Source organism: Metopolophium dirhodum, chromosome 4 (assembly GCF_019925205.1).
Source record: "Metopolophium dirhodum isolate CAU chromosome 4, ASM1992520v1, whole genome shotgun sequence".
NCBI lineage: Eukaryota > Metazoa > Arthropoda > Insecta > Hemiptera > Aphididae > Metopolophium > Metopolophium dirhodum.
This window is the reverse complement of record NC_083563.1, coordinates 4,150,239-4,177,689: the sequence shown is the minus strand read 5'-3', so window position 1 is coordinate 4,177,689 and position 27,451 is coordinate 4,150,239. Positions and strand designations below refer to the sequence as shown.

Sequence of the window (27,451 nt, the reverse complement as noted above, 5' to 3'; positions counted from 1 at the left end):
ACACTCCCCCAAAGTTAAAAAACCACCCAATGGCCTAAGTTGCCGCGGGTTGATTAATAAAAAAAAATAAAAAAAATAGCTATCAACTACAAAATAATATATTATTATTGTGTAATTATTTTATTATTAATTATAGATATCATCTATATACTGATTGTTGATGTATTTTTTTGTTCCCATTATTATTTTTGTTGTAACACCTACTAATGAACGAGACAACAATTATTTTTAATTAATATGATTTTAAAGATTTTTGATCTAGATATATACTTTTATTGGAACTATGGAAGGTTACTATTACAAATTTTACTTATCTAAATACTACTCCAATAATAGCTAAGTTTGCTATAAATGTATTAAATGTAATTTTTTGTCAAATATGGTAAATCTTCTTGTAATGTGTATTATACATTTGTACAAGAATACACATAGATACCTACTATATTATATGCCGTTTAATTAGCTCGATTTTTGTGATACCTACCTATATTTTATGTTTAGTACCTACCTATAGTTCATGATTATAATACAAAATTGTTATAATTAATATTATTGCATAGGTAATATATAATATAAGTTTATAAAGTTCAGCTCTTTGGTCAGTATTTGCATAGGTACAATTATTGTAAACCAAAGTTAAGAAATAAAATGACATGCACTCTTATAGAACGACTTCCTTCGAACAGTACAAACAAATTCATAACCATGATATTTAACTAAACGATCAAATTATAAATGAGTAACGAACTGAGTGATCCCAGTTTTATCAGATATATACCAACAAACCACTTATGACCATATAAATATATTATACCAACTTATGATTGCATGACTAAGTCTAATTTTATGAAACAATATTTATAATATTATGCAATTGTACACCACAACAATATTATGGGTCAAATATTATATTGATCAGCGAATAGACTACAAGAATATACACCTGATACATGGACAGTATAATTGGGTGTTGAAAATTACATTTTGAAAACCAATTATGATCTTATTATTCACGATTAGCATAACGTATGAGCTAAACGAATTTTGACACAATTAACGAGTAAGTATAACACATTATCGAAGTCACCCATAGGTTTAGTCACGATTCCTAAAGTTTACATAGCCAAAATAATTATAGCTGTGACTTATCTGCTATTACGGTGCCGCCACATACTCCTGTTGTTTAATGTGTGGTGTACACGCAAAGCCATTTAGAAAATAGTCAAATTAAAATAATATTTCCATTATAATATTAATATGACACTGTGGAGGGCGTGATGTTGACGAAGTGAAAACAAATATTATTAAAACGATTATATTTATTATATGTTCATATGTGTTAATTTTAGGTCCATGATACCTATAACTGAAAATACATTTTTGAAAAATTTACGTTTTCTAATTTCTACAAACATAATAATATATAATATATTATAATATTATATACATCATATATTACAGAAAAGTAAATCACAATATGTAGTATAGTACTGCAGTCTGCAATAACTACAATTGTATAGTAGGTAAGTCTTAATATTATGCATATTATGCCGTAACAACATTAAACATATACCTACCTATGACTCATTTACCATTATTCGTTCGGATAAGTTTTGAATACATCTACCAATTTACCTAGTAGATCCTAGACCTAGGGCGAAGAACAATTTTATATAATTTAATGCTCAAACCACAAAAAAATATTGTACTTTTGATTTTTATAGAATGTACAAAAAAAATTATAAATGTTAGCTTTAAGGAGATAAAAACTTCGATTTATAAAAAAGTATTATATGAATTTTTATATCTGTTACTTAGTTATAAAAAAATACAAAATATTGAATTAAGACTCAAGCACAAAGTTAACCCAAATGTATAGGAATCCATAGGACCACAGATATCGAGTGACTTCTTCCTCAACGAACCGGGGTGGACAAGCAAATTTAGAAACAATATTTTTCCATGTACATAAACCTATCATATTTATTTTATAAATAAATATATTTAAAAAAATTAAAAATTATTTAATCTAATGTTATATAATATTTTAAGCTTTGTATAAAAATTTGGAAACAAATGGCCTTAACTGCTGAAATTTAAGATCAGTAATAAAAAAAAAAAACATTAAATTAACTATTATTAAAATTTACTAGATACCTATAATACCTACTCATTACACAAGCAATATTTTTCTAAAACTATAAAATATTTTAAACTGACTAGTTATCTACTATGAATACATCATAAATTAATAAATAAAAGTTTGAATACTATAGCAATAATATTTTGTATTTGTGTGATGCATACAATGCTATTTATAAAGGTAATTATAAAATTATATCAAATAAATTGTGGTTTGTCAAATAATTTATGCATGGCCAAAATCAAATGAACAACCTCTCTGTATTTACTTAAAGATTTATTACTACAAATAATGTAATGCGATGTCAGTACTGAGTAAACTTCATATATTATTGATTGTTAAGAACATATTTTTATAAAGTACCTACATGAACAAGTTCTTCATATTCTATAAATCAGAATGACATTTTAGAGTTATGTTTCCTACTAGTCTCTGTTTCCTATAAAAATAAGACATATAAAATATAATAGTATCACTTTTATATAAAACGTCATAATATATTTAGTCACTAGGAGTTAGGACTAGTATAAATGTTTAAGAACTTAACTATTGTATATACTTAAAAAAGTCACTGATGTGATATATGATTATTGGCTATTAATTATTACACTTTTTTTCCTAAACCCATAATATTACACAAGTAAGTATTTGAAAAAATTAAAACAGGTGGTCGTTGTTAATAATTGGCAGTCTAATAACACACTCAGTGGCAGGGGGGGGGGGGGGAATAAAAAAAATAAAATGACATAGCTAAATGGGAGGAGGAAATTGCGAAATCCCCCACCCTCACAATACTTTTTACTTAGGTTTTAAAATATTTAATAAAAAGGAACAATGAATATAATTTAAAATTGAATCAAAAACCACATTAAACACAATATGGAAGAATCCACTCCAAAGCCAATCCCCCAGGATCTGGACCCTCACGTCCCCCCTTGTATACGCTACTAAACACACTGTTGAATGTTTAATTACAATGGTAAATTATGAAATAGAAATTAGAAATCTTTTTGTTTTATTTAGTTAAAAAGTAAAGGTTTTGTATAAATGCAGAACACCACTTTTTTGTCAATATTTGCTATGTAATTTATTTTCTGATTGTGAGTGGAGCGTATTTGTATAACAATGATGGCTTGTTTTTTCCTTTTTTTCTTTCTTTCAGTTTTGTCCGTTTTATAACGCTAGTGTGTAACATTTAGATTTCGGAGGAGTGTCAGATTAACTACAGTTAAACTTTTAAAATGGTTACTAAACATACACCACGTTTAAAATACATTTTAAGATTTCATACCTACATTGTAAATTGTATTTACAGATAAATGCTTAATCTTACAACGAAATTATTTTTATACAAATATTTGTATTATGTTTTTAGATTTGTGTATTAAGAATAAGTATTATACTTACAACATTTTAATACAATTGATCACTAACATTATCATACAATCATAATAAATTCCTACAGTAACGTAAGACGTAAAAATAAAAATAATTAAGAAAATCTTAAAACAAAAATCATTTCCAAAAGTGCTTTGAAAAACATCATAAATAGTTCTTGTCGAAATCATTTTTCTAATATTATTATATAATAATATCATTGATTTCATATTTTTCTGAATACAAATATTTTTTTATTTACAATTCAATAGGGTTTTCTAAATTCGAGGGTATATTTTTAGTGATACGAAGTGTCAACCAACCGCTACATGTATATGAGATTTTTAGATCACTATAGGTGTATTCTACCAAAAAATCTGATCACAAAGTGATTATTTTTTGTAAGTACATACAAAGAAACCACAATTTTAAAACTGATTCATTTCCTGCTTTGTTCAGATTATAAAAAAAATCTCTCTTCATAAAATCCAGGTATCCGTAAAGCACACAACTCCACTAGTGGTTTTATAGTGGTTTTGTTCTTTATAAACAACTTGAAAGTAGTTATTCTATAATATTATTACAAAACAATATTCTAAGCAAATAAATCTTTTTTAATAATAAAGATTGTTGCTAATTTTAAAAATGTATATATTATTATATAATATCCAACTTATATAAGCAATATAGAATATTTACTAAGCATTCTGTTAATATAAATATTATTTAACTATATTTGGTTTAAAATCCTTAAGTTACCACATCTGTATACATGATGACATCATATACTTAGTGTGTATGTTTAGACACAAAATAAGAAATCATTTTTTTTTTCTTGGATACAAGCCATTTTTTTCAAGAAACTCGTTCAAAAATATATTTAAACTATCGTTGATTAATTATCTGCAAAAATTATCATCTACCTGTATGTGAACTGTCACTGCAGTTTCTCGTAAATACTTACTAATCATGTTACAAACTTAAATAATTGAGGTTCAATAAACTTTTTGAAAATCTACAATAAAATAAATAAATTGGTATATAGTTGTAAAAACTATCTTTGTGAAAATCAAACAGTTCAACATTTTAAATGTAAGTACATTTGATGATCTTAATATGATCTCAATAATTAATAGTTGAAAAGTATTAGCAAAAATATGTTCAACTGTTTATTAAAAACTTGAAATTCATATTTTAGAGAACAATATATTAAACGTATATAAATAAATGGTTATGAAAAGATTTTTGAAATTATATTTACAATTGATTGAATAAATTTTAGTAATCATATATTTTTTGTTAAATTAAGTTTAATCAAAACATGGAGGCACTTACTGTAACTTATCAACGGGGTTATTATTTTAAAGATTAAACTAAAAGAAAAAATACAAATACCTACCCTGTTTAAAAAATACATCTCACTCAACTTAAGGTTTAAAATTAATTATGACATTATACAAAATTTTAGAATTTGTATAAATTTAATTTAATTAATTAATTCTTTGAAAACATCTCGTGCACGAGTTTCGCAACAAAAACGCTGCATCAAATATACAGCACTAAGTTTCCCGATTTGGAATGGCTTAAAATATTCATAACGGACTTTTTGTGTGGACCGTGGGAACTTTAATCTTTAAGAAAATGGTATAAGTGGTGTTATAAAGAATTTCGTTAGATCAATCGTAGAACTATTTGATCGAATAGCTAAGAATCAACATATTAAACGCAAGAAATCCATTAACTTTATTTTGAAAAATATATTATATTTTAATTGTTGACCTTCGGGTCGTCATTACTCATTATCAAACAACCCACCGTTGTCAAATGTGAACGATGGATCGTAAAATGCAAAATAATATTTCGAGTTTCACGCACTTCAAAAAAAAAAAAAAATGTTTGGGTTTTATTTTCCACCTATAATATACCAATACACAAACACGCAGTGTAAGAGTCACAGAAAATATTATAGCAAATTGACTCTATATGTACTGTATAATATAGACTACAATGTATATTATACACCTATACCTAAAGGATGAAATCCCGCATAACGGATATTAATCGGATGCAGTCAGAATAGGACGGGAACGGAATCGACAGCTGGGACGGTTGGAACTAATCGGGAAGGTCATCTCCGACTAGTGTTAAAATGTATATCCGTTCCACAAGCAGACAGGAAAAATATCGAACTGAACATATAGCTGGTATACACAATGACATATTAATGTATATTATATACTATACGATTCCCGAAGGATAGTCGTCGCGCATGCGTATATATGTGTACTATATAATACATAAAACAGACGCTTTCGTGTCTGGAGGGATATGGATATACCCATAATACGAGGTACGTATTTGAATGCAAGGGACCGAAATCCGATAACCCCGCGGGCCGTCCGCGAGTTGTCGATTAATTTTGACATATTATTTTGCGACGCGATCGTCGAATCGTCATTTTCGGTTATATTTCGTTGAACGAATATTATCGATACTATAGTGTTTCCGAATACCATAATATTGTGTATCCTTATGTATTCCGTCCCATAGCCCGCGTGTTATGACGTGTCTGTGCCAGGCACCATCGTCTCTTTAACGTCGACGGTGTAAACTAAATGGACCGCAGTAATATCAAGTATGGAAGGCACAACTAAATACGTCGTATCCTGCAGTCATTTATCACAGTGCCGTGTCGAGAGCCCAAATAATACTTCATGGGTTTGCGGCAGAGTTACGATGTTAATTACTATATTCTGATCTTAGCCCTTTTAACAACATATTTATAAACAAGGACAATAGCTGTACCAATTGAACATTTATGACGAATTCGTTTAATTTGGATACGCGGTTGAATTCCCGTTCAACAATAATATTATACACTGGCACAGAATAACAATACTGTAGTACCTACTGGTAGCGTTGGTCGTGTTTTGAATAATTTAAAAATCCAAAATTCCGTGCTATTGCTTATTAATTATATTGGTCCATTGCCCACTGGTATTAATATAATATAAATATAAAACGTTATGTTCACAATAAGGTACACCGCATATTCTAATTAAGAATAAATGTTTAAAAAAAAAAATTACGAGTTAAAAACATTTTAATTTTTAAATTGTAATTTTTGTTAACGGTTTTATACCATGAGATATTTATTTTAAGTAATCATTTGTTTGTAAATACACATATTTTAATCTCATCATAAAAATAATAATAAATATTAAAGTTTTTTTTTTTACATAGTTTGTAAGTAAATTTACTTAAATAGGAAATTAATATTAATTACACACTAAGATACAACAAACATCATATTACATCATATTACATTAACCTATCTCATTGATTTAGATTATTTTCTTTATTCAATTATATACATAATTTTTTCATAATAACGTAAAAAATAATTATTACAAACAATTTTATGAATTGTATACCTATTAATTTTATTAATTACAAGTGTATTTAAATTTTAAACTATAAATTAAAAGTATTTTCTTAAGCTTATATAATTTATCTACTTATAGATAATACAAATTATAAATCATAAAATAAAAAAAAAGGTTTTTTCTTTTGATCTACAAACATATATTTAAAAGTGGCATTCTAGATTTTAGTTACTTAGAGTTGGCATCAAAAGTTACTTGGTATAAAATTACAAAAGTGTAGAAATTTCAAAATATTTATAATATACAACCTGTTGATAAAATGCTTGTAAGGATCACATAAGGTTTTTAGGGTCACGCAAGCAATATTAGATTAGTAATATTATTTTTTATAATTCAAACCCATTTATTAAATGGACGATTATATAAATACAAGCAATGGGTATTATTTATCTTTAAATAATGCAGGTATTGTAAATAATGACCTTTTTTTGTTATTTTACGTTAATAAACCTACATGAGTTCATGTATTTGTTTTCAGTTATTTTCATTGCTTCGTAGTGATAATAACTGCTACACTTAGTTCATATTATGGTTTATTATTAATCATAAATACAAATGTGTAAGAGTATTGTAATAACTAATCAAAAATTACAAAATTAAAATTCATCTTAATATAGATTAATTTATTAAGTCAAATGAAATATTAAATGTTAAATATTGTAATAATTAAAATCACAAATTTTGAAATTATAACAGGTCTACTGTATTACAGGTTGAGCGCCATGAGACCCAGTTTTGGATCTCAACTTGATTGTGATAACTGGCAATAATGATTTTAAAATTTCGTTTTCTTTTAACATGGTATATAATTTAAAAATATTATGAAATTTTGTGGTTATATTTAAATATGTCTTAGAAATAACAATAATTTTAGGTTTCATCAAAATATAGTGCAGAATCTAAAAATAATGAATTTAATGATAAACAATCGATGAATGAGAACTAACTTTGGGTAGCTATTAATAATATTAGTTAGACCTAAATATGGTTCTCATGGCAATGTAAAAAAATTCACCAAGAAGGCCATTTCTTTATGGTTTATTTAGATTTACTGTATGTTACACTGGATTTTATTTTAATAATTATGACTGACATCTTATTATAATTTTAAGTACCTAATTCATAATAATATTTTTTTACAATGGACAAACCCTTCCCTTTACTCTTGAAACAAAATAAAATATTGTCCCCGTTCACGCAAAATGTAAAATTTAAGATTCTAGGTACAACAATCCTAGTTTTGTGATTGATATTGTGTATTCAAAGACAGTATTTTGGAGGTGAACCGTATACAAGTGCCTATACTAATTATAATATCATATGCTAAATATTTCACATTGTCCAAACATACAGACAAGACAAATAAATTACATTTTATAGTTTGTGCGATAGGTATTAGAAGGTTATTTTAGGGAAATAATTTTTTTGTTTGGACTTGCAAAATTTGCATGAGCAAGAACAGTACCTATTATGTTTTAGAATTTTCAAATATTCGGTACAGTTTTAGAATATTTAATGTAATAGTAAAAAAACTTAACATCTTACTAACTTTTAAAATTAATATATTTCATTATTAAGTTGTATTTATACGTCATATAAGATATAAACAAATATATTATGTTTTTAACTTTTTAGTGTAAAATTATTTATTTTATATTAAGTTGTATCGAAATAATTGCAATTTGTCAAATATATATATTTATATTTATAAATATTTATATTTAATATTTTTTATATTAATTTTTATTTAATATTAATATTTAATTATGTACCCTTCAATTGCCTATTTAATAATTTATTTTTTACACATATCCTTTATAGGTAGTTAAATAAAAATAATACGTATTATACGCCTTAATATGATTCGTTATATCGTTCTATGTGAATTTTATTTTATAAAGTAATAAATCGCTATATCAATATGGCGTTATAACTTTATATGTCTGAATCTCGGATATTATTATAACAAAGTTCTACTTTATTAAATTTGTTTTATCCGTGTGAATACTCTTCAAAATATTATTTTTTTTTTCTGAAATTAATTGAAAATAACTTTATTACCAATAACTTGTTCTATCGAGTATTAGAAAACAAAATATTGCCCAAAATCGAAATCAGTCGTAAAATGTATTTTCACCCAATTAATTTCCTTTAGGTATGTACCAGCAATATAAAATTATGAATAAAAAATACTATTTTTTTTTATTTGTAAAATTAAACGTATACCTATCTACTTAACTACAACCTACTTAGTTGTTTTGCTATAATTTAAAAACTCATAAAATCAAGGATTTAAAATTTGAAGTGTTGACTCATTCTTTATTTTAGGGATATCAAACACAAATTTTAAAAAGCCATATTATTATCTACTGAAATGTACGTAAGTTTATCGACAACATGTTTACGGTAAAATGTACCTACATCTCTATAGTGTCTGCAAATAGTTTGAAACATCGCAATATTACTACCGCTTTTTACTGAAAAAAATACACCTACCTATATATTATGTTATGAGTAAAGTTGAAATAAATTTTTCTAAAGGTTACGTTATTATTCCAATCATCGTGGTACACCAAGAGGTAAAATATTACATTCACGCTTGAACGGCCAAACGTGGAATACATACGATAAAAATATATGCTACAATGACAACGTTAACTGCAGCTATCCGGACGAACCCCGATTTTATGGCATTTGTACATACGGAAAACCTGCAAAGGGTATTAATTTTTTTTATATAATATTATTTATTTCACAACGTTCAATGCTCGATCCTAGTATTATTCCCGAGAGTTAATCACCTTTAGTATATATTAAATTTTTTTTTCACCCATAATTGCTGGAATTACGCCATTACACAGTAGTTTTGCATCCCTTCCCCCTTTACATTTTCAAAAATTTTTACCGGTCAACATAATATTATTATGAGTACATTCACGCGCATGGCTCATGCACGTAAACACGATTACCATACAGACTGTTTGTCCGACGGCTTTCAAATGCAGATTTTCAGATCACGGAAAGGGGTATACAGGTCGATTATTTTCAACGCTCGAAATAGTCCTTAACCTATATTCCAACCCTAATCCGATTCTAACCACCTTAAAGTTGGCGCTCGCCGCCTGAGGGTGGTCGAGCGGAGATTATATTCTGCGCAAAAATAATCACTCTGCAAAGGTAGGGTACTCTACATAAAATAGACACGTCGCATTGTAAAAGATGATTTTTAAGTCTCAATGATGACGATGCGGGCGTACAGAGTTATGTTCTAATCGTTATTGCCAACATAAAACTATACAGTGTCTATACATAGAACCTACGACAATACGCTGCTATAGGACTCGTGGAAAAAAACACAGCAGTACAGTAAAAATGTATACGGACACTTGAGTGAAAAATGTCCGGTTGCTTTGGAAATATAAACAAATGGCTTAATCTGGCCCTGGTGGCCACACAACAATAAACGCGCCGCACAAAAACCACGCAGAGCTTAACCGTCGGCAGTGGGTACTGAAGTAGAGAATATCAAAGTCTGTCCGCGCTATGATATATTGTTCATTTAATTCCCCGCGGATGACGGGACGACGTGTAGTTTTCGATTGGTTCCCCGGTCGTTGGTGACGCGGAATTCACGTGCAGTGCCTCGTCGGATGGACCAAAAACGGATCAGATCAAAAACTCTGTCGTGACGCATGCGGAATCCTAATGAACCGAAAACTTACCCGAAAACCTGTGCCGGTTTTTATAAGCCAGCCTTACGCCTGTGTTTCGTACCACTACTTCAGCAATAGTACCTATATGCCGTGTAATGTATGTAATATTATTATACGCGTGCCCACGCAATGGCGCTAAAAATAGTTAGGTGCAGATATGTCAGTTATAAGGTGTTGGGTGGTAGTGGTGCAGATAGAAAAGCCGACCTCAAATGTGGGTGCATAATTTATTATGGCAAAGTGATAAGTTTTTTTTTATAATGATTGTCAGCAATGATCGGGTGTTGAATATATTTTTTAAAAATATAGGTACTCGACACCCCTGGCAATATGATGATTGCGAACCAGTGTCAGTGAACGATCTTCGTCTGTATCAGAGTATGATATACGTATGCACTGCAGCTCAATAGCGAGAGGACTGCGAGAAAATGGTCCTATCCTATTATTTTAATATACACGCACAGAACGCCGAAAATCGTGCATTTTTCTGCCTACTGTTTTTCCATTGATTTATGTAAAACATTCATAATATATAATTTACAAATTTGTTTAATCTATAGGGGTAATGACGAACGCCAAACATCGATCAGAGCAAACTATGACTAACCATTTTGTTTATCCAATTTAATATTTTTATTTTAGCTGTAATTTTTGGCACAATTCATATAACATGTCCGTATTGATTGTGCAAATACCGTGAACCACAACAATTTTCAGACTGACGGCTGGCGTGAGTTGGTATTATTATAATCAAAACACAATCGGTCGGTTTAGCTTTTATTTATTGGTTTTACGATAATGTCATTTTATTTCAAAATGGTTTAATGTAGCCTGGAAATTGAGTTTATTTTGTAAGTATAGGTACTTATCGTAAAAGCATGGTGGACCAGTTGTACCTAAAACAAAATTTATATTTAAGGATCAGTGCACCAATTGCGCTCTGTATATTTTTTGGCCAGTATCTATATCAATTGCACTCCTTATAATTCACGGCATATTTCTCCTGAAATTGAAAAAATGTACGAACAAAAATAATTTATTAAATATGAATAAAAAAAGCTAATTATTTATGTTGGTACTATGATACATCAAATACTATAACCAAACTATCCAAACTACTTTTTTAATTTATGTTTTTATAATAATATACAGCCCATGCTCCATTGTATACCAATAGACAATATAAATAGTTTTATTTATATTAAGTAGGTAACTAAAGTGCTAATGAATATAATCAGAGGTGTTCCCATAGGGTATACTACATATACGCCGTATACTCTCAAGATATTTTGTCAGAACTATGGGTATACTTGTATACTCTCAAATTATATACAAAAGTAAAAAAAAACTGGTTTTGGTTACTCAGAAAATGCAACGAAAGTTAATTATTATTTATGACGCTGATAACGGAAATATGACACTTATATCTTACAACTATTATTAGATTCTCAGAAAACAAGAAACGAACTATCGCGTTAGATAGATTAGATTAGATGATGGAAATGCGTCTGACTCTGAACACGATTAATTTAATCAGTACATCCGTTACCGCTGACTTGTAACATTTTATTATTTTTATAAATCGATTGTGCGTTGTGTGATCTACCGTTCTTTGTTTACCGTGAATAAGTTCTTAATTCTTTTATTAATTATTATTTACTAACGTATTCATTTTATTTGAGCAGTTTTATTAATTTATTTAATTGAGTTTAATTAACTATCCTAATCTGTTTTACTGTATAAAGTGTTATTTAAATTTTTATCAAATATGAGTTCGAATTTTAAACGTGAAAGCGGAACACTTGATAGTTTTTTTATGCCCCGAGAAAAAAAACCTAAAAATGCGACTAATACTGCCATTTGTGCTACTAGTTCACACGAGCTAGTGATGCCCAATGAAGATAATTTTGTTAGTGATAGTCAAATCGATAATCAAATACAAGATGTATGGGATACTTCCAAAATTTGGCGGACATTAGGTTTTTCTGAATTTGAAAGTGTAGTTGACTTCCGTTCAAGAAATGTTTTTTCTAGTTGCATGAAAGCATTAAATATACTCCCAACTTCAACAGCTGATTGTGAACGAGGGTTTTCCGATATGAATTTGACAATAACTGATTTAAGGACTAGATTAAACATTGAAAATGTGTCAGATTTGATGTTCATCTCTATCAATGGCCCTTCAATTGCAGATTTTAATCCTAGACCTTATATTAAAATTTGGTTAAGAGATCACCGTTCTGCCGTTTCCACTCCTAGAGGTAAAGAAAGAAAAGAAATAGACGACGAAAATAAGATGCAGAAATTATTTTTTAACAATTTATTTAATTAATTTTTTTAGTATTTGTATATTTTCATATTTTATTGACTTATAAAGGTAATTTCAAGCTTTTTTTAAAAGTTTGATTTTTTTTTCATATTTTTAACACATCCTTTATAATTATAGACCACAGTAAAAATATTTGTATATTATTAAATATTCATGTTTATTACTAAATCATGGATCTTCACCTTGACTAGAGTCTTAGTATACTCTCAAAAAAAATATTGGGAACACCTCTGAATATAATACATATTATTTGTATATCATTACTATTTAGCGTAAATGAAAATGACTGAGCGTATAATATTGGTCTATCGACTCTAAAATATTTTGATCGCAGTTGTTAAGGGAAAGGATAATTGTATGCGCAATTGGTAAAATACCCTTTGAAGATGTCATTTTTTTAACTAATATACCTAGTGAAATCAATCGGTGTCGAGGCATGTGCCTGAAAATAACGATCTCAACGAAACAATATAATACATTTTATAAATTATCATGTACAGCCGTTTTATTTTCCTGTACATATAGAGAACGAGCGTATATAAATGACAAAGATTTTTGTCACTCACAATACAATTTAAAAACGTCTGGAGTATAATATAAAATAGTAACCAAACATCAATAATATAATAAATTGACGTTTACAATCGAAGCGTAATAATTCACGAAAGCTTAGAACTTTTTCCTCGTCCTATTATTGTTTAATCGGGAGTAAATTATGTTAATTACTGTGCAATTAATATTTTGTCCACAAATTAGGAACAATTATAATGATTGTCAACAAACTGTATCTCATCTGCTTTGATTTGTTTGGGTTCGGAAATTAAATTTACAAAAAAAAAATATTAAACTTTAAAACGTGCCATATTCGAATTATAAAATAGGTATTAAAATTAAATTGTTGGTAATCAACCGATGGCATACGATAATAACCATAAGGTTTGCTCTTTCGATATTTATTATTATTACTATTGTTACAATTATTACAGTATTACAAACAATCCGCAAACTGCTTTATGGTTTCCATTGCCCGTTATGCGTTCTACTCGATGGATCAAATTACATATAATATAATGTTTCGTGCGACTTGTTTATCGTCACATTCTGAAACAGGTGTGCATTATAGTACTATGATCCTATATTATATTAATATGTTGAAATCGAAGTATTTAAAAATTAACTCAAACCGATCTATAGTTGTTATTCAGTATATTATAATTATTGATTTGTATTATACACAGCTGATGTCTTGAATTACAATATTATACCTACATATTATTACGTATAATAGTAGTAACCTATTATTATAACGGAATTAATACACTTATTTTGTTTAAATTTTTTTTTTTTATTGGGTAACCCGCGGCAACATAGGCCATTGGGTGTGGAGGAGGGCACTGTAGGTTTTTTTTTTTTAATTGGGTAGGTTGGTACACATGTGTGTTCTGTTTTGGCAGAATTTCTAATGGGGCACCCGTAGGTTTTTGCCGTGCCCCGGGTGGGGGGATGACGGCACTTGTTCTCCGGACACCGTGACTCGCCCAAAGAAAAATGCCGCCCGTGGCCAAGGTATCGAACTCGGGTCGGACACTCTGTCCTCCCTTTGTTTAAATTATAATTGTATAAACCTGTATATTATACAAATTTGAATTACATTATAAGAATCACAATGATATTATAATGATCTCATGTGACTAAATTAATTAAAAGAAAAAATAATATTTTTAATTTGTAGTATACGGTTATACTCTATACCTAATGTACCAGTATAAAACTGAAATTGTCGGTAAGTGTTGATCGGGTTAAATTATTATTCAAAATGGTCCGCTATCGTTGGAAACAAAATATTGGTCAAAATGTAATTTATTTCAGTATTTGTTGTCAAATTAGATTTAGTAGATTTGGTAGCATAATACGAACTGTGGGCTCCGGCATAATCATGTGTACCTACTACCTACCTATCACCTACCTACTATTATGGCATACATACTATACATAAACCATGTATAGCTATTTAAAATGTTTTATTTTCTTTGTATGGAATTTCATTAATAGAATAATAACATAAATTAATTTCAAATAAACGATACATGACGAAAAAAGGTATTTTTCAATTAAATTGAAATGCTTGACTTATAGTTGAATGAATGATTTAATATATAAGTGGAAGTGATTAGGATATAGGGGTAAGAGGGGTTGCTATTTAGAGTAGGTCTAAATATTTATGTTTTAAGTTAAACAAAAGAAAAAAACTATTATATAGAAAGAATCAATGATGCCCACACGCCCACACCCATATATCCAAGTATCGTGTTTCTTTTTTCGTATTCGATCTATTTTAGTGTCTGTTGATGTTTTTTTATGTTTAACAATGAAATATTACTGCGGGAAACGGAATAATTGTTAAAGCGATAATGTGATATTTAATGTAATTTGGTTCAAAGTAATTTATTTATATATATAGTAAACTACCCAATGCCATTTTTTAATAGCTATATTTTGAAAAAAAATAAATATTAAATAAATAGTATAAATAAATTAGTTTTAAATATAACATTCATTTATAGATTTTTACATTATTATATCAAATGAATTACTAAAAACTATAATCTTTAAAAATGTTTTAACAGACAATAAATATGGAAAATAAATACGTTACCAAACAAAAAAAAAAATGTTATACTACATGATGATACGTGCAATATTTATGATATTAATTTCCAATATTAGAAAATAAACATTATGAATAACATTGAATATTTGGGTGTAGAAATGTGTTCAAACATGAATTGGAATGAACAAATTAATTCAAAGACATAACTGATAGAACCAATTGTTTCATATGGAATAATAATTAATAGGTTGGCGAAGTTCTTATGATAATGTTCTTTCTCGATTGCAAACTAGTCAAAATACATTAATTAAGATCGCCTACAAAAAAATTTTAAAAAAGTACCATACGAAACAACTATAATATGAAAATTAGTCTTCAATATCAAAAATGTATATTTGAAATCAGCACTCCTTTTTAAAAAAAACATAATGTGCCATCAGTCATGTATCATGGTGTTGGTACCAGGTTTGCTAAAAATAATTATACAACACACTGACCTCATAAAACAGGCTCACGAAAACAATACAAATTTGTAGGTGCAAAGACTCTAAATTTAAGATACCAAAACATCTACACACATCACCGCTACATAGGTTTAAAGGTGACTTTACGAAATAGATTCCTTATGATTTCAACACTAATTTATTATTATAAAATACCAATACTATTTGTGTTTTTTAACTTAAATTTAATTTTTAAAGTCTCAAGTTTATGTATAATATTTTTTTATATCTAGTTATTACTCACTAGAAATATATTTTTTTTTTGATTATACAACTAACAATTTTTAAGCATTATACATATTTAATGTCATTAATAATTTTACTCATGTTTATATAATAACCCCTGGGCTTCCCCATAAGAATACTCAGTGAGGCCCAGTATTCTTTTTTTGAGAAATAAATTAACAATAATAATAATAAAATTCTAATTTAAACAAGTATAAATATGAAAAATATTACATTTTTGAAATAAAATGCAATGTATTATATTACTATGTACCAGGCACCAACTACGCGTACGTATGATAACCCTTGAAAAAAAATGAAAAGCAAATTATAAAAAAGATGTCAAAAATCAAAGTTTTCCAGGTTTTAAAAGTACGTTTATTTAAGAATAAATTAATTTTAATTTACCGTCTTTAAATTTAATTGAAACAAAGTAGATTTTCAGATGAAACATAATGACTTTTCCTTTGAAAAAATATTCTTCTATCCAATCTGATTTAGATTCTTTGTTTTCTTTATTATATTTGCGTTTTATTGGTTTTTTAGATAAGTATGTCGTAACTCACTCACGCAAAAGTAGTGTAAAAAAATAATAATAATGATAATAAACAAGTTTATTTGACGAAAAAGACGTTAATAATATTATCTTTCATTAACTTTCTTTAATATATTTTTTACGTACGTGTTTACAACCTTTAACACAGTTTTACAGCAACTATTTTAACGATGCTGATGTTATATAAAAGAAGCTCGTTGGGCTTACCAAAACCTAATCAAAACTAAACAGTATTAAAAATAAAAATATTATATTATAATTTTCACTTGTAAAGTTTATTCTTTTACGTAACTTTATCTATAATAACGAATAACGATTAACGACGCATTAACGAGTAAAACAACATAGATACCAATTATCATTAACGTTTTAATATTATTTTGTTTACTATAAGTATTAAGTATCCATATAATATTATAAAAACTTTCGTAAGAACATTATTTAAATAATATAAAATTCCAAAGGACATATTTTAATAAACAGTAATTCCTCATTTGCGCATACTATAGAGATACTTTAATGTGAAACTTATAGTTGATTTTTACACTTTTAGTGCTCCAAAAATAGTTTTCTGAAGAAGAAACTCTACTTAGAATCTATAAGAATAGCAGAATAAATGACCTAAACTTTCTTTTAAGTCAGTGCTATATAAATAATGATTCAAACATTTTATCAACATGAATGAATCACAAAAATTAAATAACTAAGAATTCAGTTTACCAAATTCAATGAATTATTTGTGTATTATTTTCAAGTATGATCATTAAATACCTCTACGTATTCAAAAGTTTTTGAAAACTTTTATTTCACAGTAACTACTTTACCTTATGTATAATTTAATAATTTTTATAGTTATAATAAATAATTCTACTAAATAGTAAAGTCACGACAACCTCTATAGTCAGCCAGTACAGTACCGCGAATGCGTGCTAAAAACAGTTGAAATGTTTAAGATTGGATATAGTGATTACTGATTATAATATTATACTGAGTAGTGATGGTTAAATGGATTTTTTTCTGTTTTTTAAATAATATAATGAATAAGAACATACAAATGACCTAAAACCGAAGTGTAATGATCCACATTAACTTAATATTTTTAATTTTAATGAAAATCGCCTTCAGGCTTATACGTGATGTATCGTTTTTCTTAAACTATTTTTCTTGGATTTTTCTCTGCCAATAGATTGTCTAATCATTGTATTGTGTCTAAATATTGTGTACAATTATTTTAATCTAGAAACAAATATACATATTTTAATCAATAATTACATGTGATGCATTAAGTGACATATACTTAACACGATTATATATTGTTATATATTATAATACCTACTGATACTACATACTACTGTGTTTTATGAAATGTATACATACAGAAATAAATAACTATTATCAAAACGTATGATAATTATTTATTTTGGAGTTTTAAACTATATAATTTGTAACTTGAATCATATTCTTCTTCTACATTTAGGATTTAATAGTGACGTATTATATTGCAATTGAATAAACTACAATGATTATCACTTATCATAGAAGCATAGAAGCACCCAAGCATTTATTGAAAGCACATATATTAATTGATATGATCAACGAAAATATCCAATAAACAGTTTATTTTAAAATTTACTATAAAGAATAAAACAAAGAACAATCAAAGAGTAAAAAACCACAATACTTTTGTATTCCGTTTGCATGACTACATCTTAAATTCGTAATACATTTCCTTGTATTACTATAAATAGATTTTTTTTTAAACTAGCTATAATTAATATGTTTATAAAAGAAAACTTGCGAAATATTTTCTGTATATTATCATTCAAATATTCAAATACAGTAATAACAATTATATCTATTGATAGTTTTCACCTAAGAATATTAGATATTTTTTTTTTCATTTTAAAAACAAATTTTTAACTAATAAGTAACAGTAATCAATGGTTTCTTCTTTGTATACCTGCAACAAATGCGAATTCAACTGAATTTAATAGAATAAGTTTATCAATATATTTTGATGCTTTATCATTTTGATGGACGAGTCGTGGATCTGATAATTTTAAAACTATGGTCTAAATACAATAATATAAAATGGAAATATTGCATTAAAATATTTTGGATTCTGTTGTTTGAGTTTTTTTTTTAATTACCTAAGACATCATAGGTATGTCCTACGAGGTCACACACACATACACATTTCTTTAATTAACCGTGAATATTTTTGAATACGTGTTATGTTTACACTTTTGGTATTATTATAACTTATACCTACCTATACTCTATGATTATTATACCAAAACAATCCTAAGAACATTGATGTTTCAAATATTATATTAACACACGTTGAATAGGTAAATAATTTACGAAAATAAACAGTATTTAACGCAACAATATTATAATTTCGCCATAGTCAATAAATTAACGATCGTTCCTATCAAAATACCAATACAGCCACCGGTTTGTTGATTGTAATTAGACAGTTTTATTTGCTGAATATATAACTCACAGTGTTTGTTCGCGTCATAGACAATATCCATGTGCGAGTGTTTTTTACAAATATGAAAACTTTGTTTGAACGATAATATTTATTTTACGTAACAATCAAAACATGAATAATATCATTCGCAAAAAAATAATAAAAAAATCAATAATATTTTAACACATACCACAACCATAGGAATATTAGTAAATTTAAATTAATTCAATAATAATTAAAACACAATTTGATACAAATGAACTATTTTTACGGTCCAGTTCTGTTATGTAATAAGGTAAGACGTGTTCTGTGTGCGCATTTAAAACAAATGTAGACCCCTGCAACATGTCATAGGTTTGCTTGACGACAATTATTCCAATAATGACACGTTTTTTTTATTTATTAGATTGTAACAAAATATAAGTGTTATTATATGTGTAAAAAAAAGAATATATTTACATCTATATTTTTTTTAAAACACAATACAGTTATCTACACACGTAATACTATCTGCATATTATGAATATGCCTATAGTTTATTATTGAACAACAGTGGGTATCTATGAAAATCTGTATGCATGCCAACATTGAATGTACAAAACAATTAGATAAACACCTATAAATTGATAGATTTTTTTTTTTTATTGAGTTTGAGCCCGGAAACTAAGGTCATTTTTGTTTTGTTTGTAGGTTTTTTTTTGTTAGTAGAGGGAACACGTGTGTATTTGTTTTGGCAGAATTTTTGATTTGGGCACCCGTAGGTATCTGACATGCCCGGGTTGGGGATGGTGGCACTTGTTCTCCGAACACCGTGACTTGCCCGTAGAAAAATGCCATCCATGGCCGAGGAATTGAACCGGCGTCGGTGTCCGTCGCAACCGACGCCTTAGTCCGCTCGGCCAATCCGTCCTCCAATTGATAGATTATTAAGATTAATACTATATAAATATTTCAATGGTAGAAACAAATCCTTTACGATATAATATTTATCATAATATTAAAAAGTATAATACACAATTTTATAACGAATAACAGTTTGTCAGTGAATTATGAAAAGTTAGAGTATTTAAGAATATAATTTTTAATCGTTTAACTATTTAAGTATTGAATTATGGTTAAAATTAATACCAATAATTCAAAAATTGAGTAAACACCATTTACTTAGAAATCAAAAATATGACTGAAAATGCTTCTACTGCTTAACATAAATGGGTAAAGCTATTATTAGTTTTTATAAAGATGATAATGGAAGTAGGTAATCTAAATTGTTTAGTAAATTTAAAATGTATAGATTTAACAATTTTACATTACCCTATATTTTATTTATTTTAGGTAACATAAATTTAACACATAATATAGTAAATTATAATTTTACTGATGGTAGTAGAATATTCTATGTAATAAAGAAAGTATTACTCATCAGTCGTTGAATTAAAGACAGACATAAGATACTTAACCTAAGTTTACTTATTGTATATTATTAATTATACAACTCAAATTGTATTTTACATTTGAAGTTCTATTATAATAACATTATTTATTTTAGAGAAAAAAAGGTATATTAAATCAGGTACATTTTTTGTTATTTATAAATTATTTTAATGCAGATTTAAGACGTTCGGATGGTTGGTTCATTAGAAACTGTTCAAAAGAAAAATAAGTCATACAGCTAGTTGGCAACTTTCTATAAATGTTGATGCGTGATGATGAAACAAAACTTGACTAACCTTCATGTCACGATGAAACTTTTAAACACATATTTGCTAAACACTAATAATCCATTAACATCCTCTTAGCATTTGGATGAAGTCACGTGAATGATTTATTTTTAACCTGCTTGGTATACCAGATACCTACGATATTTGAAAACAGACATTTTAAATAATAATATATATTGTCAATATGTACTATGTCCATTTAATTCCCTGTGAAAGAAATACCTGTTGAGTCTAAATGACATAAATCGAATTATATTTACGTACCTACATAAGATAAACGAATTTAATCAGATGCCTATCTTAATATTTAATAACTACTTTTCTAGAATTAAAATAGATTAGTTTTAAAGATGTTTATAGATTTTTGAATAAACAGTTGGCTTAATTTTAATTTTAATATCCTATTGATACTAGATTTTATAATATTATGATTGCGCCAACTTCAAAATGAAAAAACATAAATATTCATATCATTGCACGTAAATTTACTAACGGTACTATTTTCTAACCGTGGACACCACCAAAATATCAAATAAATAAAAATCCAAAGAGAGAAAAAAAAGCGGGAAAGTGGGTGTCACTTTGCTGTAAAGTAGGTAACAAGTGGGTCACTGTAATGGATGGTGTTATACATTTGAATTCAATGATATACTATCAGTGTATACGAAAATAGATTCTGAGGGTAGACGGTTTGACAGTGTGGATATTTTATATTGTTATTATTTATTTTTGGATTAATATTATAAAATTACAACAAAATAACTAAAAACGTTATTCTTGGTTATTTATTATGTATTTTCATCCAAAGTTGGACATAAAACAATTATAACCAAAAGCGAGCAAGAAGTAGGAATAGCAATTATAATCGACAAAGAAATAATAACATATAAACTGCAAAAGAAATGCTCAATAATCTATACCGCCGAAGCCATCGCCATAATATCAGCTCTTGAACATATTGAAAATTATCCACAATTAAAACTTTATTATATTCGCCTACTCCTTAAACACCATCAATAGCATCCAAAATATATTCCATACCATCGACATTGCCACCAACATCATAAATCAAGTCGAAAATCTAAAAAATCAAAACAAGAATGTCCAATTAATTTGGACGCCAGGACATTGCAAAATGCATGGAAATGATCTATAGCCGACCAACACGCAAAAAGTTCTATAGCATCCGAAGCTCCCAAACAAAAATATACAGCACAATATTAGACACAAAAAAACACATAAAAATAATCACACAAAATATATAGCAAAATCACTGGTTGAACCAAAACAACAAATTACGTGAAATAAAACAAAGCATAAATCCCTGGCCACAATACAAAACCTCAAGAAAAACAGAAATAATAATAAACCGACTGAGAATCAGCCACACCCACCTCGCACACGGACACCTCATGGCTCACGAAGAACCAACTACCGACGGAATGCACCTCATGCGGAGTTACCCTCACGGCCTCACAGTAAAACACCTGATGACAGAACGCCGATCAAATGAAGAAGAAAAGGAAAAACTTAATATACCAACGAACTTATATGAAATAATAATTAGACCCGAACGTCAACCGGAAAAAGTAATGTCATTCCTCAGTAGGTACCATTGAAATAGAGAAATACAATTAAGTAATATATAGTCATGAGTCACAAAGTTCCCCCCCCCCCCTATTATTGCAACCAAATTGTTACCTAAAAACATATTTAACGTATTAATGTAATAGTGTATAAAGCTAATGGCCCATGTCGTCAAAGCTACAAAACGATCAATAAAAAAAAAAAAACAACAATAACTATAAATAAAAACGGTGTTTTATATTTTTGAGATTTTTAAGTTACATAATAACCTACTTAAGTGATGCATTGTTTTAAATTTTCAATCCTTTAAAAGTTGAACGTTCTATAAATAGTTAACCACAAAATAATTTTAGATTCTGAGCGGAGCGATGAATGTATTTAAATTTGATACATTTTGGCAAAATTTGAACTTTAAATGCTTATTTTTACGCATTTTGACCCAACAAATAAAATTGTATTGAAATTTAAAGAAAAAGAAATTAAAAATATTGATAGTTGGAAATGTCCGTAAACAGCTCAAAACGAGTCGAAATATTTTGAACATTTTAACAAGAATAAGAATTGATAAAATAAACATAATATGGTATAAATTTCAAGTATCTAAGGTAATTTATTTAAGAGTTGCAACAAAAACCAAAATTGATTTTGTCGAAAACCAATTTAACGTAAAACTTTCCGTTTTTTCTTAATAAATATTTTTTTTTCATACACTTTTAAAAAATTCTGGACATTTTATATTTCAAATATTCCCAATGCACCAATTAGTTAACCAATTAGATTTAATATCGGAAATGATACTGAAGGTGAAAATCAAAGCATTATTTCGACTACTTATCGTGTAAAAATAATAAAAATAAAGAAGAACACACATCATTGTAAAATCAAAACATTCATCGGTCCGCTCAGATTCTAAATGAGGCTTTTCAGTACCTATATTGTATATTAATAAATGTATTGTATTAAAAAATCTTGAAAAAATTTGTTTACTTTATAATTAAATATATTATAATGAATTTTTACTTTATTATTTTTTATTTGTTTTTGACGTGATATTTTAGTATTAAAATCGATATCCCTAGAAAATGAAACCGGATAGAAACAAAAATATAGATAACTTTAATAATATAACTATGATTTTTTTATTATTATTATTATTATTATTATTATTAAAGTCTAAAACGATTTTTGGTAGAATACCAGTTATATTCTTCAACGTATTAGACGACTGAATGAAATTCTTTGAGAATCTTTCATTGATATATATTTTTACTAGCTTATGTACTGAATAGTTAACCATAGCTGTATTGATCATTATTTGAGTTTTATTTGTTGCAATACTCAGCGAGATTGAATCAAAATATTTTGATATTTTCCACTTTTACAAAGTATACCACAATTGACACAATTTCATGAGCATTTTTAGTATCATAGTTGTAGTTCTACGTATTATTATTATAATAATCATTATTATTATTATTATTATTATTATTATTATTATTATTATTATTATTATTATTATTATTATGTTCAATAAGGTGCATCAAGCATGATTACTAGCTTAGTTGGTTTAGTTGGTTAATTTAAAAACAACTAATTAATTATTATTTTTATTTTCTTCATAGGATATTTTAGTGAATGTATTATACTTTTCCGGCACTATTACAAAAATTTTTTTGAAATATCACGATAAGCGTAAGAAAAGGGTTTTCATCATATTTAAACTTATTCTCTTTTGTTCTTAAATGTATTACTCGAGTTTCATATGATTGTTGAATACGTGAAGAGAAACGCCATGATCAGCTTCGAGTGAGCTAATGATGTGTACATCAGACAGCAGTTGTAGGTACAGCAGCCACCTGCAGTCATGGTGGTAGAGACATACTAATTTAAGCTTTAACATTATACGTCATATAATTAATTATTAGACATTATTAGTACAAATAAATTATGAGAACAAACGAGGCACATATTTTACATTTCTTCATTTATTAAATAATATAATAATATCCTTAATAAGTTACACATGTAGGTAAGGTCTACTTTTTATTCACAATATCCATGATTAACATTTTGGGTTTAAAATGTATAATAAATTTAAAAACCTACAATATATGACATTTTTACATGAACGTATGAAAAATAATATACTAATAATGTGATGTGTGAATTATTAAATAAAATATTTGTATAAAGATATGTACTATCTCTAAGAACCTTCTGAGTAGGTATTTTTAAAATATAATATTAAAACTTTTCAACGATGTTATTTTTGTTTAAAATACAAGAAGGTAAATTTAAAAAGCAAGCGTAATAATTTTAGTTATTAAATAAATCATTTTTGTAAGAGACTTTGATTTCTCATTGATAACGGTTTTAATATGATTTAATATTACTCACAAATGTGAAATAGCTTTTTTTTGCAGAAAATAATATATTTACGTGCATAACATATACAACATGTATGCATTTATTGGTAGATATACAGTTTGAAAACCAAGCAAAATGATTTTTAAAAAACGGTTAATTGATCAACGTGTAATTTATTAAAAGGGCGATGAGGATAAATTGTAATAAACGTAAAATACAAAAAAACCTTATCCCCATTGGACATTCCGTTCCTCGGACATCACGCCTCGGGCAGAAAATGTACACAAACTCACATCCTATATTATGCACATGTGTCACAACTCACAATACAAATCACATTTTCCGATGAAAACCGTATCGGAAGAATGGCAGCGTATCGGATACGGTCCGTCGGCTGATGGTTACGACAAAATATTTATTACGGAGTGCGTAAGCGACGCGCTATAAAATAAACATAATATTGCACATATTATTATATTATATAATATGGATTATATATATATTTAGGAATATTGAATATATATATATATATATAATAAATTCATACAAATATTGTGCCATTGACGATGGCATAGATCATATTATTATTATTAGGCTATCTTTCTCTTGATGTCTTTTCTTTTAACTTCGCTACATTTATTTTTACCAAAAACATGCATTCAGTTAACATGTTTAATATTTTATTTGAAATTTCTAGTGGTTTTTCCTTACACTCGGTAAAATTAGAAAAAAAAAATCCCTTTTTAAGAATCACTTATACATTTATCAAGTATATGAACTTTTCTATATATAACAGCATTAAAGAATTTCTGTCATCTATAAGAATCTAAAACTAATTTTAATTAATAATTATACAAGTTTATACCTTTAATACGACGTGATATAAGTGATGAACTTGTGTTACGTTTTCAGCTCTTTAACATTACAATCGCTAATTTTATAAAATAAAAAGTTTGTATAGGTGTAGGTATAATACATTATAAACATTATAAGCCTAGCAGGTTCGTATTATTATTTTATCTTCTCTTGACCTTTGTTCTATTTTTTTTTTTTTTTAAATTCATTTAATTTGCAGTTCTTTAGGTTTGTCTTTAACGTTTTTTTTCTTTTTTTACTCGCTCTTGCACACACTGGATACGAGTTGTGCACAAATGACAAACCCCTAGAACACATACGACCATATCGTGTTTTACACCCGGAAGAGGTTCCCGACGACTACGACTACGGCGTCGGCATGATATAGCATTTTATTATGCTTGTCTGTGCACCTACATCCTACACGTCTCCAAACTCGAGTGGACGTCACAAACACTACACGATAATATTATACAAAAATATATCGCATAATGTGTATACTGTTTGTACGCAAAATGCGCGATGTTGTGTACGATATTTATAATAACAATAACGCAACACGCGCTGATTACATTATATTTAATATTGTAATATTATTACCCACCTGTATACTATATATATAGTATATAATATTATGTATAACATAGTACCTAAGTTTCCATTATACGCTATCCAGATCCACAGTGTGTGTCGTATGAGAATAGAACACGTAAGCACGACACATATGTATTTTATAATATTATATTTTGCTGAATCGTTTGCATAATATTATTATTGTTGGGTACCTATTTGGGGTTATTATCATAAAGTCGTACACACGTCCGTTATACATTATATATTAGCGTTGTGCCATTTACCCGTGTCGCGTTAACACGTTACATTTTGTCCATGATAACAATATTTAATGCCCATATATAGTGGTAGTGATTCACATTTTTGTAATCATATCGTCAACAACCTATTAAATCAGGAAATGCATTAAAAGGTAAAAACTTTAAAGCGTATACCCATCGTAATCTACAACATCTAACATTTCCAGACTGATCTTCATGCTGATCATACGATTTATTTTAGTGTTCTCTAAAATAAATGATAAAATGTCACGACGAGCACATACCAATTATATTAAATTGACAGTTAATATCTTTGGAAAATAATTTTCAAAATATGCTTTTTAGTTTTTATAGACATCGAGTTCATTCATATACAGCTAAGTTCTTTCTTTAAAACATACGCTGGGAAATAAAATAAAACTTGGTGCAGAAAAAGTTAAACGAAATGTTATATCTGTTATAGTCTGTTCAATAAATTACCTAATATGTATTGGGAATTGACACAAGTAGAATTCTGGTTCAATAAACAATGCAATTTCTAACACGAAAGAAAGTCCCTCGAGGGTGTTAAGAGAAAATGATAAATTAATTTCGAGTTTCCATTAAATCTGTTAATAATAAAATTGTTACTTTGCTTCTATACGAGTATAAAAATAATAAACAAAAAATAAATAAATATTTCATAAATTTATATTAAATTTTGCAATCAATA

The 27,451-nt window shown here is 27.6% G+C and overlaps 2 protein-coding genes across 3 annotated transcripts in view; one reads left to right on the top strand and one right to left on the bottom strand.

Annotated features, from left to right (window-relative positions):
* The window catches only part of LOC132943202 (5-hydroxytryptamine receptor 1-like), a 234,726-nt gene that overhangs the window by 192,987 nt on the left and 14,288 nt on the right, over positions 1–27,451 (bottom strand). The window lies entirely within an intron of this gene.
* On the top strand, positions 12,281–15,128 carry LOC132943372 (uncharacterized). Its single transcript, XM_061012340.1, has one exon. It carries the CDS (start codon positions 12,448–12,450, stop codon positions 13,009–13,011), a length of 564 nt encoding a protein of 187 aa, XP_060868323.1. The 5' UTR covers positions 12,281–12,447; the 3' UTR covers positions 13,012–15,128.

Coding starts and splice junctions, on each gene's coding strand:
- LOC132943372 (XM_061012340.1), top strand. CDS start 12,448: ATGAGTTCGAATTTTAAACGTGAAAGCGGAACACTTGATAGTTTTTTT.